Below are 16136 nucleotides of genomic sequence, written 5' to 3' on the forward strand. Positions count from 1 at the left end.
ACAACCTAATAAAAAGACAGTTAAAACAACATCACTTTATCAATTATCATTGTCCCATCAGCTTTATCAGCTAAAATCTTTACAAACTTGGATTTTAGAGGCAAACAGAGGCAAATGATGGGTTCTTGTCAAAGAAAGTAAGCACTGGCTAATGGTACAATCCTATGCATGTCTTCTTGGAAGTATGTCTCACTGAATTCCATGGGACTTACTCTCAAGCAGTGTGCATAGGACTGCAGACTGAGCCCCATAGAAACCAAAAGGAAACAAGTTAGTCATGATCAACTTCAGTGGGGCTTAGTCACTTCCTTCAAATGTAACCTGATGTTTTTGGTGCTGAGCAAGTGAGGTTTCAGCTGGTATTCTGAACTTGAGAATTTAGTTTTTCTTGGATAATCTTATTAGTATTCTAGAAAAATTTTTATAGGCAGCCTGTTAACTTTTGATTTCATAGTGAGGGAAGGAGACAGTGGGATGAGCTCTTCTAAGATTGTGGTATCCATGTAAAGGGCCCTGGGCTGTGGCCTGAAGCAGCCATCACCAAACTTATGACTGCTGTCCAACAGAAAACTGGTCCCTGTCTGGACTGGAGCTTACCATTCTGCCTCCACGCTGTTTGTGTTCAGAGTAGAGGTGGGCATCGGGATGTTCTGAGCGGTTGTATCTGTTGCCTGGCCTCCCAGAAGGCTGGGCAATAAAATGTCCAGGGAGATGCAACTGCCCAGAGCGTCCCAGTGTGGAGACAGAACGGCAAGCTCTTCTCATGGAGTGGAAGGCTTATCCCAAACCCTGGATCTGGCCCCCAGGCCAGGGTTTGGAGGAGCCTAGTCTGAAGGGACATTACTGTACCAGAAGCTAAGGGGTCTGGGCCTGGCCAGTGCCTGGAAGGGAGCCCTGTGGACATCAATGCTTGGCTGACATGGAAGTCTGGCAGGCAGGACAGAAATGCAACCTGAGGCTGAAAGCCTTTATAGTGGCAGCTTCTTTTTAAAAGGTACTCTTGCTGAATGAATGGATGAAGTTGTCTGGTTCTCCCAGCACTGGCCCAAAGGAAATATCTAATAATTAAATGGTTATCAAGTTTAAAGCCAAGGTCAATTAAAAATGAGTACTACCTTTACATTTCACCTACTGTCTGTGATAGGCCTCTTCAGAAGCCAACATACTTCCAATGAGTGATGCCTCACTTCCTTTACCAGCTCCTGCGCCTAGCATTTAAATCCCTAGTGGGATGTTTACTCCTTGTTCCTCATCTCATTAACTGCTAATCTGCCAAGATCTCCACCCTCAGTCTCAAAGACCAAACAACTTATTTTTATTCACTTGAAAACCCAACAATTACTTACTAGCTTAAAGACCCAAGAACTCATACTTTCATTATTACCTGCTTCTCATTAAAATACCACCAGCTTATTCTCTATAGTAGATAGAAGTAGTATTTTCTATAGTAGTAGTAGAGAGTAGTTATTTCCATAGAAGATATATAAGAATATTTCTATAGTAGTAGAAATATCTAATATTTGTTACATTTCTACCCTGCTCTTCCTCCACAGAGCTCAAGGTGCTGTACAAGGTTTCCTTCCTCCCCATTCTCTCCCCCCCCCACTCCTTGCAACAGCCCTGTGAGGTATGTGAGGGTGGTCAAAGGGTCCCCAAATGAGCTTCATGGTTGACTGGGTGTTGAGTCCACATCTCCCTGCTTGCTAGCTGAGTATTTGAACCATTGCACCACACTGGCTTTCAAAGACAATGGGTAAACCAGCAAAAAAGAGGGGGGGATGGGGACTACTTTGTCTCACAGCTGCTAATTGTATAAAAGACAGAGGTTTTTGTTAACGGCACTTCCTGAGTAGAAACAGTAGTAGAACTGCACTGATGAGAATACAGAAGATGAAAACTGTGGGCACAACGATCTCTGTCACCATTTCCAAGTGTGTTGTCAAGGGCTCTGAAATGGAAAGAAAGAGAAGGGGAGAGGTGAGCATATCTGTATTGCATCAGCATCTGCATTTTGATGGATTCCACATTCAGCTGGTGTCATTTTACGCAGGTGGCAATGATTGCCCTCAGCATGCTCGAAACCAAGGAAGTTCAGCTTTAGATTTCAGTTCCTGTGTGTGTGTATGTTTTGGTGTCAGAGTCTGCAAACATGCTCATGCTCAACATGTTGCAGAAATGGCTGGTGCTGGCCATGAATTAGCCTGACACTGACAGAGCAGCAGTCAGCTGTTGCTCTTATTTTCAGGGAGGAGGAAAGAGACTCAGTCATAAGACACTTCTGGAAAGTGCCAAAGTGAGCATTTGAGCAGCCATGCAGGTTGCAGCTTCAGAACACACCCAAGGGCAGATGCAACATACCCCAGATGAGTTGGGAGCCTGCAGCCTCCTTCCTCCCACCCTACCTGCATCGTGCTATCCTTAATAGTTTCCCTCATGCTGCACAGTCCATCTCCACCTGCAGCACCACTGGCTGCCAGAAACTGCCATTCTTCCTCTAGCAGCCCATGAGGGGAAGAGGCTGAGCACCCTCACAGCCACCACAGCTTTGTGGCAACTGGGCTGTCCCTGAGAAATTTGAGCCAGGATGACCATTTCACACATGCAAGTCACAGCTTGGTGCTGAGTGATGGACCTGCCTGTGTGCTGAATCGGACCCCTGGTTGATTAAGTGTATAAAACAAAAGACAGGAGAAAGTTACCTGCACCAGGGAGCTGGCTGGTAGCAGAACATATCTCGAGAGCCTTTACGTGCCAACTCTCCACCTGCCAAATGAGTTTATTGTTAACCATAAGACTATAGAGCTGGAAAACATTTACATATCATTAGAATACCCTTCATGAACTCATCTCTTAACAGGAGTGAGCAAAGTGTAGCACTGTGGCTGAGCTACCTGTTGAGCAAAGCATCTGCCCCTGAAAGAAGCTTGATCTGTGCTAAGGTGAGAAGCTGCTAAGGCTGCTGTCCAGCCCAGTGGTGTAGCTAGAGGGGGTGGAAAGCACTACATTTTGCAGGCACCTGAGCGAGCTGTGCAAGCAGCCCCTACCCTTTGGAGCCATTCCAGGTGGTGGGAGCAAAACAGGAAGAACACCTGGCTCTGAAGGGGAGGGGCCACTTGCATGGCATGTTCAGGCACCTGCAAAACTTAATGCTTTGCATCCCCTCTAGCTATGCCACTGGTCCAGCCTCAGCTAGAGAAGCACCCTTCCTCTCCCAAAGTACATGGCTTAAAAAACCGTGAGAGAGATCAGTGTAGCCTGTACAAGAGGGAATTTCCAACTTTCCAGTGTCAGTGCAGCTCCAAAGTAAGGGAACAAACATTCCCTTACCTTCTCCATGCCTGCCCCCCCCCCCCGGCATGATGCAGCACATGCCCTCTTGGCACAGCAGCCTCAGTGCTAGAATGTTAGATGGGATTGGGCCCTGAATGTTTGTGCTCTTTGGGAAGTAACAGAGGAGTATAAAACTGGGTGGTATGGAACCAGCTGAGGAAAGATCCTATTTGTGTTTTCAGTATTGCAAGAGATGTAGCATCATTCAGTGAAGTTCATAAACACTAAAAGAATAATGCAATGCAAAGCTCATGGAACTCATTGCCACATGATGCAATGACTGGTAGCATAGTCTGTTTTTTTAAGCAAAAAAGGGAGAGAGGAAGACGTTAGTGCTTGTATTATCAGCCCAATGCCACTTTTTTTTCTTTTCAAAGATTTATTTTGGCATAAGATGGCATAATTCTATCCAGTAGATTCATGCACTTAACAGGAGACAGATATAGTACCCTGCTTGTGAACCTTCCTAGAGCATCTGTCTTGTCATTCATTAAAGGTAACAGGGAGCTAGCTGGTGGCCTGAGCCCACATGTCAATTACTTTGAGCAAATATAGAAATAACATGGTAGAGCACAGCCGCCCTGTTACCATCTCTGCTTTCATCCTGAGGTTGTTCCTCTGCTGATTAATCCAGTTGGAAGCTTATTTAGTATTGTACCATTTAATAAAAATTTGCCAACTCCACAGGAATAGGACTGACAGCACCTCATGCAAGCAGATAGGTGATGGTGGTTGGACACTTTCAACTGGGTTATTTTAACCCTTGTTCTAAAACTTCACACAGCATTTCCCAACAAGGAAAAAATTAGCAGAAAGTGATCATACCTCCCGTGGATTAAGGAATCCATTTGCACCAATTATTTTCTTATAATAGTAAGCAGATGCTTTTGGATATCGTGGCTTGTGCTGTCTTTGAAAGTCCACGTAGTGGAGTCCAAATCTCTCTGAAAAACCTTGACTCCACTCAAACTTATCCAGCAGAGACCAAGCAGTGTAGGCCTGGATGTTAACACCATCCTTTGTAGCTGGAGAGAGAGAGACCATTGAGTTTTGTTATGGAACTGCGGAACTCCTGCCTCATCCTACTTCAATTTTGTGTGACTAGTTGACTTGCAGCCCAGTCCTAAAGCTGGTGGCTCCGTGAGGTGCAGCGGTGCCAAAACAGCTACCACTGCATCCTGTGGCACTGCTGAGGCTGCCAGAAGTCTTTTTGGGGGAAGCCCCGAACCCCACATTGGGACTTCTCAAGTCTGTGCCAGCTATTTTGCCAGTGCAAAGTTGAGAGTCTCCATGTCTTCTGGCCCAATACGGAGTTCAGGGTCTGGCAAAGAGTGCTGCTAGTCCTATTCCCCTCCTACCCTGGTTTCTTCTCTCACCCCACCCTCAACCTGCTCCATTCCACCCACTCCACCTCCCCCCCCCCTGGCCCAATGCTACTTACCACTGGCAAGTGCTGCTGGAGTGTCAACCAGCCTTTTGAGTGGCACTGAGGTTCAGTGTCAATCGGCACTGGCCCAGCGCCAGTGGCCCCTTGTCTCCAGGTGCTGCAGACATGCCCTGCAGCACCTTTTCGACACCTGGTGCTGGAGCTCAGCAGTGGTGCTGCTACTGTTTAGGATTGGATCCTTAAACCTTACCTTTCAGCATCTCATTAATGTACCCCTGAAGCTAGCCTATTCGCCATTCATCACACAACTGGGCATCCTGGGCCTTTTCTGAAATGCCGTTCTCCGTCACGTAGATCTGTGGATTTCCATATTGCGCCTATTAAACAAGGGGAGAAACCCTTCATTGGTGATGTATTTGTTTATCTTGTTTAAAACTTTTGTACCCCTCCAAGGCAAATGCCCAGCGTACCAAGGACTATGTAGATTGAATCCTATTTCCATGACTCAAAGCCATGGGAGATCTAATTAAAACAACAGGAAATTCTGCACAGTATTAAAGAGTAAATACTGTAAAAGTGAAGCTTTAAGAGAGCCTCAAAACAGGGCTTCAGCCAAAGCTTGAAAGGGAAATTCTGGTCCTCTCCAAAGGAAAATTAGGAAGTAGCTGATTCCTATTGAGAAGTTTCCATGCTTCTGAGGCCTCTGCAGGTGAACTCTGATTGATCTCCCCCCCCCCTTCCTGGTGATGCCTGCCTTACCTGGTGGAATATGTTCTACTGAGCACCTGTTATTGTGCTTCTCCATAAACTCCTCATGGTTTGGAGAGACCTTGACCCTCTTGACTCTCCCTTTCAGCTTCCTTTTACTAGTCCTCTTCTTTCTGAGGAGTCACTTTTTTTGAAGTCCAATATTTCTTTGTTGGACTTCTTTGGAAACTTCTCAGCTACATATACGTACTTAGTTGGCAACCTTCAGTCTCGAAAGACTATGGTATCACGCTCTGAAAGGTGGTTCTGGAACAGCGTCTAGTGTGGCTGAAAAGGCCGATTCGGGAGTGACAATCCCTTCCACACTGGGAGCAAGTGCAGTCTGTCCCTGGCCTGTCTCCCTGGCTATGGGCCTTCCTTCTTTGCCTCTTAGCCTCAGACTGTTGGCCAAGTGTCTCTTCAAACTGGGAAAGGCCATGTTGCACAGCCTGCCTCCAAGCGGGCCGCTCAGAGGCCAGGGTTTCCCACTTGTTGAGGTCCACTCCTAAGGCCTTCAGATCCCTCTTGCAGATGTCCTTGTATTGCAGCTGTGGTCTACCTGTAGGGCGCTTTCCTTGCACGAGTTCTCCGTAGAGGAGATCCTTTGGGATCCGGCCATCATCTGTTCTCACGACATGACCGAGCCAACGCAGGCTTCTCTGTTTCAGTAGTGCATACATGCTAGGGATTCCAGCACGTTCCAGGACTGTGTTGTTTGGAACTTTGTCCTGCCAGGTGATGCCGAGAATACGTCGGAGGCAGCGCATATGGAAAGTGTTCAGTTTCCTCTCCTGTTGTGAGCGAAGAGTCCATGACTCGCTGCAGTACAGAAGTGTACTCAGGACACAAGCTCTGTAGACCTGGATCTTGGTATGTTCCGTCAGCTCCTTGTTGGACCAGACTCTCTTTGTGAGTCTGGAAAACGTGGTAGCTGCTTTACCGATGCGTTTGTTTAGCTCGGTATCGAGAGAAAGAGTGTCGGAGATCGTTGAGCCAAGGTACACAAAGTCATGGACAACCTCCAGTTCATGCGCAGAGATTGTAATGCAGGGAGGTAAGTCCACATCCTGAACCATGACCTGTGTTTTCTTCAGGCTGATTGTCAGTCCAAAATCTTGGCAGGCCTTGCTAAAATGATCCATGAGCTGCTGGAGATCTTTGGCAGAGTGGGTAGTGATAGCTGCATCGTCGGCAAAGAGGAAGTCACGCAGACATTTCAGCTGGACTTTGGACTTTGCTCTTTGCTCTCAGTCTGGAGAGGTTGAAGAGCTTTCCATCTGATCTGGTCCGGAGATAGATGCCTTCTGTTGTAGTTCCAAAGGCCTGCTTCAGCAGGACAGCGAAGAAGATCCCAAACAAGGTTGGCGCAAGAACACAGCCCTGCTTCACGCCGCTTCGGATGTCAAAGGGGTGTGATGTGGAGCCATCAAAGACAACAGTGCCCTTCATGTCCTTGTGGAAGGATCTGATGATGCTGAGGAGCCTGGGTGGACATCCAATCTTGGGGAGAATCTTGAAGAGGCCATCCCTGCTGACCAGGTCGAAAGCCTTCGTGAGATCTATGAAGGCTATAAAGAGTGGCTGTCGTTGTTCCCTACATTTCTCCTGCAGTTGTCTAAGGGAGAATACCATATCAGTGGTGGACCTGTTGGCTCAGAATCCACACTGTGATTCTGGATAAACGCTCTCTGCAAGTACCTGGAGCCTCTTTAGTGCAACTCGAGCAAACAACTTTCCTACAATGCTAAGGAGAGAGATGCCACGGTAGTTGTTGCAGTCACCCCTGTCGCCTTTGTTCTTGTACAGCGTGATGATGTTTGCATCCCTCATGTCTTGAGGTACTCCACCTTCTCTCCAGCAGAGACAAAGGATTTCATGCAGCTCAGTGATGATGATCTCTTTGCAGCACTTGAGGACTTCAGCAGGGATGCTGTCTTTTCTAGGTGCCTTGCCAAAGGCAAGGGAGTCCAGGGCCACGTGAAGTTCTTCTAGGGTTGGTTCACCGTCAAGCTTCTCCAGCACAGGCAGGCACTCAATGTTGTTCAGCGCCTCTTCGGTGACTACATTTTCTCTGGAATATAGCTCAGAGTAGTGCTGCACCCAGCGTTCCATCTGCTGCGCCCGATCCTGGATGACCTCGCCTGTTGCAGACTTCAGAGGGGCAATTTTCTTCTGTGTTGGACCTAGGGCCTGCTTGATACCATCATACATCCCCTTGATGTTGCCCGTGTCAGCTGCTATCTGTATCTCGGAACAGAGCTGGAGCCAGTAGTCGTTAGCACATCTCCTGCAGTCTGCTGGACTTTGCTGCAAGCACCTCAGAGGACCTGCAGGTTGCGCTCACTGGGACAGGCCTTGTATGCTGCTTGAGCTCTCCTCTTTTCCTCAATGACTGGTGTCAACTCCTTAGAGTGGGCTTCAAACCAGTCTGCCGTCTTGTTGGTCTTCTTGCCAAATATGGACAAGGCGGTGTTGTAAACGGCATTCTTGAAATGTTCCCATCTGTTGGATGCGTTTGCATCGACCGGGCCTGGAAGAGATTCCTCAAGCGCTTGTGCAAATTCCTCCACTTTTCTCTGATCCCGGGTCTTGCTCGTATCAATGCGAGGTCTTCCTTCCCTTTTCGTGTGATACAGTCGCTTTGTTTGCAGTTTCACTCTGCTGCACACCAGCGAGTGGTCGGTGTCACAGGCAGCACCCTGATAGCTGCGTGTGATCTTGATGCTGGGAAGGCTGGAGCGTCTGGTGAGAATCAGGTCGAGCTGGTGCCAGTGCTTTGATCTTGGGTGTCTCCAAGAGACTCTATGTTGGGGCTTCGTGTTGAAGAACGTGTTGCTGACACAGAGACCATGATGACAGCAAAACTCTAGCAGGCGTTGGCCATTTTCGTTCATCTTCCCAGTGCCGAACTGACCTAAGCAAGTGGGCCATGAACTGTTATCAGCACCAACTCTAGCATTGAAGTCGCCGAGGATGAACAATGGCTCTTTTACGGGGATCTTCTTGATAGTGGTGGCCAGGTCATCATAAAATTTGTCTTTGGCTTCTGCTGGAGACGACAGAGTCGGTGCATAAGCACTGATGAGAGTGACAGGTCCTGCTGATGACTGGAGCTGCAGGGACAAAATTCTTTCACTTCCCACAGTAGGTGGGATGATGGATTTCAGCAGGGTATTTCTGACCGCAAAGCCAACACCATGTTCCCTGGTTTCGTTTGGTGGTTTTCCCTGCCAGAAGAATGAGAAATTTCGCTCCTTGACATATCCGGAATCTGGCAGCCTTGTCTCTTGAAGGGCGACGATGTCCATCTGCAGTCTGCTCAGCTCCATGTCGATGACAGCTGTTTTGCGTGCATTGTCTATTGCTTGCAGGTCATCAGAGAAGCCAGGTGTCATTGTCCTTACGTTCCAGGTGCCCAGCTTTAGGGCAGGAGTTTTCTGTTTTCTATTGCATGGTGCAGAGTCGATCCGCTTGTCGGTTTTCACCCTAAACCCCACGCACCCCGTGAGGTTAACGGACCGTGGCGAGGCAACACCTTACTGGCTGGGGACTGCCCAGCTTAAGGCGGGCGGTAGCTGCCCAATGAGATGCAATGATCTCTCCCACCGTCGGAAGCAGCCCCTGGCGTCATGCCCTACACCAATCGAGCAAAGACTTATAACCGGTAACTGCTGCTTCCCGTGTTGTGCCGACGTCGTATGGCGAAGTTGGAGTGTCCTCTCCAGTGCGCGAAGCCTGGGTAAAGAAGGTATGGAGGATAGGCTGTTACCCATGCAGCAAATCCCCCCTCTCCACGTCGCTGGAATGATCCAATGGAAAGGCAGAAACCAATACGGTTGGTTCCAGCGGCCTCGCAGGAGTTGCCAGAACATGACTGTGTGCAGCCACGAACTGCCTGAGGGACTCCGGCTCCTGATTTTGCCTCGAGGTTGACTCCTGAAGCCTTTTCCACAACTGGATGTAGCCACAAGGCAGTGGAGGTTTGGAATCAGAGTTTTCCTTCTCTTAGATGTCTCCCTATTCAACTTCCTGATAGCCACAAACCCCTCTCGTGCCCCTCCCCCTGCATCCCGTCTGCCTCACCACTGCTCCCTATTCAACTTCCTGATACACACAAACCCCTCACCCTCACCCTCACCCTGAACAGACAAATATTTTCACCTTTTTGATCACCCCCAAAAAATTGCCAAAGGGGAGCTGCTTTTCGGTGAAAGTATTTTTGGCAGCAAAGAAGCTCCCTCTTTTGGCTCAGACCAAGGAAAGAATAGTTGCCAAACAGGGAAACAGGAGAAAAATGAGTGTCCTTAGGAACACTACTCAGGACATCAAGAATGATGAACTGAATACTCAGCTGTAAAAGACAAAGACAAAATGAGCAGCATAAGATGAAAACAAAGGCAATACTAGCACTTATCAGAACCACTAGCTACATTTCTAAGTACAAGGATTATACGAAGCTCAGTTTGCATTTGGAAAAACCATCCATATGCATCCATATATTATTATTATTAGTATTAGTATTATACTAATAATATATGTGGACAGGACTAGGCTTTCTATTGGTTCTGTTGGAGTTGGTACAACTCCGTCTGCTTCCACAAGTGGTAGGATACTGTCCATTGAAAGGGTTAAGCCATAGCCCAGTGACCCTACCTGTCCACTTTGGATGACCTATGTGGGGGCGTGGCCCCAGACCCTATTTAACCTTCTTAAGCACACCCTCTTGCTCTCTTCCTCACCAAACACTGACCAGACAAGATCGCTGCTCCCAGCAGGGCTCTGCTGGTGACGCCATCTTGACCACATGGCACGCAGGACAAGGCAGCTTCAGGGCCTTGTTATCTTTTAAGTTAGTGTACCTCTGATCTCAATCAGATGCTGTAACCTTACTTCCAATGAATCGTGAGTAAATGAATCTCCTTTGCAACTTCAACCAGTCAGTGTTGTTTGTGTTTCTTGATTAGCAGTCAGCCGGGCGTGGGAGGCTCCCTGGGTTGATTCCCAGCAAGAGGGGGGGTTTGCTGCTGAAGCTACTCTGCTTCCCCCCTAAAGGAGGAAACCAGTTTTAAGAGATTCCTCCAACAGGTTCAACAACCCTTGCATCTCACACTAGGTCCTGGGCACCACATAGGATAAAGTCTTGAACTGCCTCCCCTCTGGTTGGCTCCAGGATCAACTGTTCCAGGGCACAGCCATTTCATGCGCCTAGGTATTTTTTCTCTTTGTCATGGCCTATGAGCAGACAGGCACCTTTTGATCCAAATCATTGTGCTTAAGGTGATAGAAAGCTCCATGTCTAGTGATGGGATGATGCTAATTCACAAGTCCAAGTTGCCACTGAGTGTGTGCCATCACTTGCATTGCATGTGTGAACAAGCCCAAGCCCACCTTTAACACATGGGTGATGTCTGAAAGTAGTTAACCTCAATATTAAAGTACACCTTGTAAAGAATCACCGTTTAACTAAGGGAGCCTAGATTACCTTGACAAAATTGAGCAGTCTTCGGAAGCCCCAGGGCACAGCATATAACCACTGGGACCCAGAGTTTGGCCAATTGGGGTCCACCAGTTCCACCAAGTCACGATCAGTGAAATAGCTCAGTCCGTTGGGGGAATAGTTCTTCTGTGAAATGTAATAGGTGGTGAAATGGCCAATCCCGAGGAAGTCAGCTGTGCCCTTAATGTAACTTTTCTCTTGTGCTGAGAAAGCTGGTAGCTGTGATGTCAGTCCTTGCATGGCACTCTTTCTACCTATCAAGGCAAATTGGTGGGGCAGGGAGAAAACAGTCAATATTGAGGCTGGATTGAAGCACCCTTGCTTTGCTCTGCTTTGGGAAGGAGGGTTTCCCTACCCACCCACACCTGTGCATGAAAGAAACTCTCTGATCAATCAAACAGCCCAATCCTCTCATGTTGCCTTGACAGTACTTGTAAGAACACTTTGGGTGTCACCATAGGATGGGATCATAGTTCAGTGGCAGAGCACCTCCTTTGCATGCAGAAAGTCACATGGGCAGTGCTCAGCTTCTCCAGGTAGGGCTGGGAAAGACCCTTGCCTAATATCCTGGAGAGCACCTGCAAGGACAACACTGAATTAGATGAGCCAATGATAAGAGGCTACTTCCTCTGCTGAGGATTTAAGGGCAGGATTGTTCAGATCAGTGGTTCCCAAACTGTGGGTCGGGATCCACTGGTGGCTTGTGATCTGAGTTTTGGTGAGTTGCCAAAGGGTGATGGAAAGATCAGATAACTAATTGCCTCAAGCCCTGAGGCTATTCAAAAGTCAGATACTGTAGCTGCTAATTGCCCTGCAAAGAACTCAGCTCCTGCAGTTTGCAGGCTTGTTTAAATATAGGGAGATAAATGTCTGAAGGTCTTTTTTTCCTGGTTATTACTTATAAATGAATAATTTTTTTTCTAGATCTTTTTAAAAAGTCTTGTAAACCTAGGTGGGTCCTGACAGAGTGTCCTTTTAAAAAGTGTGTCCAGGTGCTAAAATGTTTGGGAACCACTGGTTTAGCTCAAGATGTGCTGTACGATTAACTTGCCACTGGTGGAATCTCAAATTGGAAGCTGAAACAAAGACCAAAAAATCACACTGGCAGTCCTTCACACTGATTTGTAAAAGCAGCTGTTCGCCATTTAGCCAGACCGTCTTACCTACATAATTTTTCATAACTTCAGGATAGTCTCCGTGGTAAATGGGGTTGGCAAACCAGCCTAAGGAGAATTGCAAGTATCTTTCCGCTGCGTCCACATCCTTCTTGTTGCTTAAGTCCACAGGTTCACCCCACGCACTAGTTAAGGAAATCCCCAGCAAGCTTGCAGAAGAAAGGGAGTGCTGCAGTGCTCCAGCCATCTGTCAGAGTCCTCATGCAGAACAGAGCTGTCTGTTGGCAGCAGCACCGCCTGTCATTACCTCTCTGTTCAGGGCGCCATTTCTCATGATAAGAATGCCACCCCTCTGCGTGAGCCTGCAGTGAAAAGAAGCAGCCACGCTATTGCCTGGGAGCTTAAGTGGGGCAAGTGACGCGAGCTCTGCGAGCAAGTCTTGGGGGAAAGCTGGCAATGGCATTGCTCTGGACCTCCAGCTGGAGCCACTGCATGAAAGAGAGTCAACATGTCTTACCTTGATGATATAATGTGCTGCTTGGTAAGCGCCGCTTGAGCCCAATTTCAGGCCCGGTGCATGCTGTCCCATTTCATACCCGCAATTGCCTAGAAACACAATCTATTTTGGTAAATGTTTTATGTAGGAGAAAGCACATACTAGCTGTCACCATTGAGTTAAAGTGCGCAAAGTTCAGATAAAATGTATATCCTGGCCAGTATGTACATTTTCCCTAGCTCAGTGGCATAGCTGGAAGGGATGCAAAGCACTAAGTTTTCTAGAGAGCCTCACCATGGCATGCAAGCGGCCCCTCCCCTTTCCTTGAGTACTTTGCACCTCATCCAGCTATGCCACTTCCCTAACTTCTGTATGAATTATTTACTTAATTCATTATTGTGTGCAGGAACTGTTACCCTGCACATGCCCGATCTTGTCTGATCTTGGAAGCTAAGCAGGGTCAGGCCTGGTTAGTACTTGGATGGGAGACCGCTGAGGAATACCGGGTGCTGTAGGCTTCTACCATAGTCTTTCGAGACTGAAGGTTGCCAGCCATCTCCCTATACTGAACACTATCTCCCAATCTTGTCTGATCTCGGAAGCTAAGCAGGGTCAGGCCTGGTTAGTACTTGGATGGGAGACCGCTTGGGAATACTGGGTGCTGTAGGCTTATACCATAGTTTTTCAAGACTGAAGGTTGCCAACCAACCTATTGTAATTATGCCTTGCTTTTCTACACTGCCATGTCATCAAAGTTGCCTTCTGCTGTCAAAAAGAACAAAACATATTCAAAGTTCAGATTGCTTGACAATCACAAGGGCAGTTATAAACAATAACAAAACAGCAAAAGTAGGGGTAACGGAAAACTGTTTTTAGAAGTTGCCCGAAAGGGGCCAGTTGGATCTTTCTTAGGAAGCCACCACAATCTTGATGCCCCCACCAAAAAGATCCTGTCCTTTCTACCCACCTGCCAAACACCCATTGGTAGGTGGAAAGCGAGAATGAAAAGGATCTTTGCTCTCCGTGATCCAAGTTCTCATGCTGGGGCAAGGATCTTCCTAGGGCAGTGGAAGGATGAAGGAGCTTAAGGATGAAGTTGGGGCTGCGCACTTACCCATGGGTTGTTAAAAGTAATCCAGTGTTTCACCCGGTCCCCAAAACTCTCAAAGCACAAATCTGCATAGTCCTTAAAGTAACTCGTCATGCTTGCATTCTGCCACCCACCAAATTCTTCTTGAAGTGCCTGTGTGAGCAAGAATTATGAAAAAGTTGTGGTCATTACTTTTGAAGTCAGCTGATATTGTTGACCCTCCCCCCCCACCATGTGGGTAGAGTCCACGTTCCAGAAATCTTTCCCCTCCCAAACCTGAGGCAGATCCCAGTGGTAAAGGGTTACAATGGGAATAATCTTGTTTTCCAAGAGAGCACTGATGGTGTCATTATAGAACTGTAAACCTTTCTGGTTCATTTGTGCTGTGGAAACAAAGATCAGAGAGAGAGATAGAATCTCAGTACTGTGGGTTGCATCCTAGAGGAACAATGACATGACAAATGTTGTAGATGATTTTGTGGTAGGTGAATGGGAGCCCATCACCCTCTGTTGAAACCACAGGCTGTTTCAAAATGGAGTTGGTTCAGACTCCCATTATGAACACTTCACCTTGCATGTCTTCCTGCTCAAGCCAGAGGGCTTGCAGACACCTGAAGATGACCCATCCAGAAGATATGTGGCAAAACACCAGCTTGCCTATTCCCAATACCCTTTTGAACAATGGGCAAGAATGACACCCATGGTGCCCTGCTGAGTGCTGGCCACACTTGCCCATTGGTTGAGTCCACCAAAGCTTGCTTGGCAATCCACTAAAGGGGAATTCTAGCACATTCTTAAATGTTATGTTTACCTTTAATCCCTGTGGGCGGAACGCGAGGCCAGGAAATTGAAAACAAATAGTGATTAACCCCCAGCTCTTTCAGTAGCTGAATGTCATCCTAAAAGAAGAAGAAAATCAAGGATACAATAAGCTTTCTTTACTGACTTATTTACACCTGTAAAAACATCCTGCAGATTTAGTTAAGGCCCAGATCGGACTTGCAAAAATCAGGGGGAAATGAGCATTTCTCATGGAATAACCATGTTTGGATGCAAAACCCATGTGGGTTTCCTTATTCGTGAGTTTTATCCCACAGAACAAGCCAAGGACTTTCCCCTATTTTTTATTCCATAAATTCAGATTCTTCCATGTGGTTGCAAATCTCAGGTGCACTGACACTCCCAGATGTGACTCAAGGATACATTTTCCCAAGGAATAACTGCACATCTGGGGGAGCCCTTAGACTTGCATCACCAAGTCTTCTGACCACTGATCCATCTAAGCAAAGAAATATATTTACTGGCCTTGCTAAGCTTCACTATCCAACACTGCCATTTTCTGAGAAGAGGAAAAAAAAAACTACATACTTTAACTTTATAGTATCCTTCGCATGATAAATCCACTGTTTGGTTCATAAGCACCTTTCCTCCTTGATGTCCAAAAGCATCCCAGATACTTGGCCCTTTCCCTTCCTTGTCCCAAGCGCCTTCTGTTTGGAAGGAGGAACTGCCAGCGCCCCAGAGGAAGCCTGAGGATGTTAAGAAGTGAGCACAGCAAAAAGCAGTCAGGATACAACACCTTCAGGAAGGAACCACAATTCTCTTTGTAAAGTTCTTCTTTCCCCTCTGGGCTAATGGGATTCATGCCCCCCTGCTGTTTTCAGGATCAGATCTAGGGGAACCAAATGTGCTATTGTATTTCCATTTCCATTTAAAACAAAAATAGCTTAGTTCTAGGTATGTCTTGGAGGAAGGGAAGTAAAGGGAACTGGAGAAAGGAGGAATGGCAAAGGGCCTTTGAGGAGGAGATGAGAATATAAACAGGGGTTGTCTTTGGGGCCATGGTGTGGTAAATTACGTGCAGGGCCAGCTCACTTATTTCCATAATTCAGGATTGCAGAATTAAGTTTTTGTGGAACTATGGATTTGGCAACTTTGCTTTAGGTTTTAGTATATGCAGTATATCTAATTGTATATCTTTGAAGCTCCCAATCCTGGATCCGTAGGTGATCACACAATTTTCACCCCCAATCCAGCCATAAATGAAATATGCCTTTTGGAAAAATGCCGTAATGAAAGGAACGAGGGCTCTCCTTGGTCCATAAGAAATCCTCTGCTGGTGTTAGACCTGGTGCCAGCACAAGCACATGCACCATGCTCTCAAGACGTGCGCCTGCACTGCTCTTTGTACTGGCATTGCAAAGCATGGGCTCTGCCCAGCCTCCACCTGATGGAAATAGAAATACCCTGGTCAGTAATTTCAACCTACCATCTTTGCATTCCCCCAAATCAAGAGACAACGTCCTGCCCTCTGCTTCCTGGTTTTTACTGACTTTGCCAGTAGTGTGCAGTGTGTCAGCTTAAACACACTGAAATTAAACAAAAAGTTTTATCACTATGCCAGGAAAATGTCACCTGCTTGCTTTCTGTATGCCTGATTGCTACTGCAGGCTCATGTATGAGCAATAACTCTG

The 16136-nt window shown here is 47.1% G+C and overlaps 1 protein-coding gene across 1 annotated transcript; it reads right to left on the minus strand.

The window, feature by feature from the left end:
* Positions 1-1832: 1832 nt before the first annotated feature.
* LCTL (lactase like) lies at positions 1833-15818 on the minus strand. Its single transcript, XM_066635372.1, is given in 13 exon segments — positions 1833-1948; positions 2700-2763; positions 4156-4355; positions 4968-5094; positions 10947-11215; positions 12125-12285; positions 12371-12438; positions 12594-12676; positions 13674-13815; positions 13939-14045; positions 14474-14561; positions 15031-15191; positions 15716-15818. Coding segments are annotated over 13 exon segments (1689 nt in total).
* Positions 15819-16136: the final 318 nt, after the last annotated feature.

Source organism: Tiliqua scincoides, chromosome 8 (genome assembly GCF_035046505.1).
Source record: "Tiliqua scincoides isolate rTilSci1 chromosome 8, rTilSci1.hap2, whole genome shotgun sequence".
NCBI lineage: Eukaryota > Metazoa > Chordata > Lepidosauria > Squamata > Scincidae > Tiliqua > Tiliqua scincoides.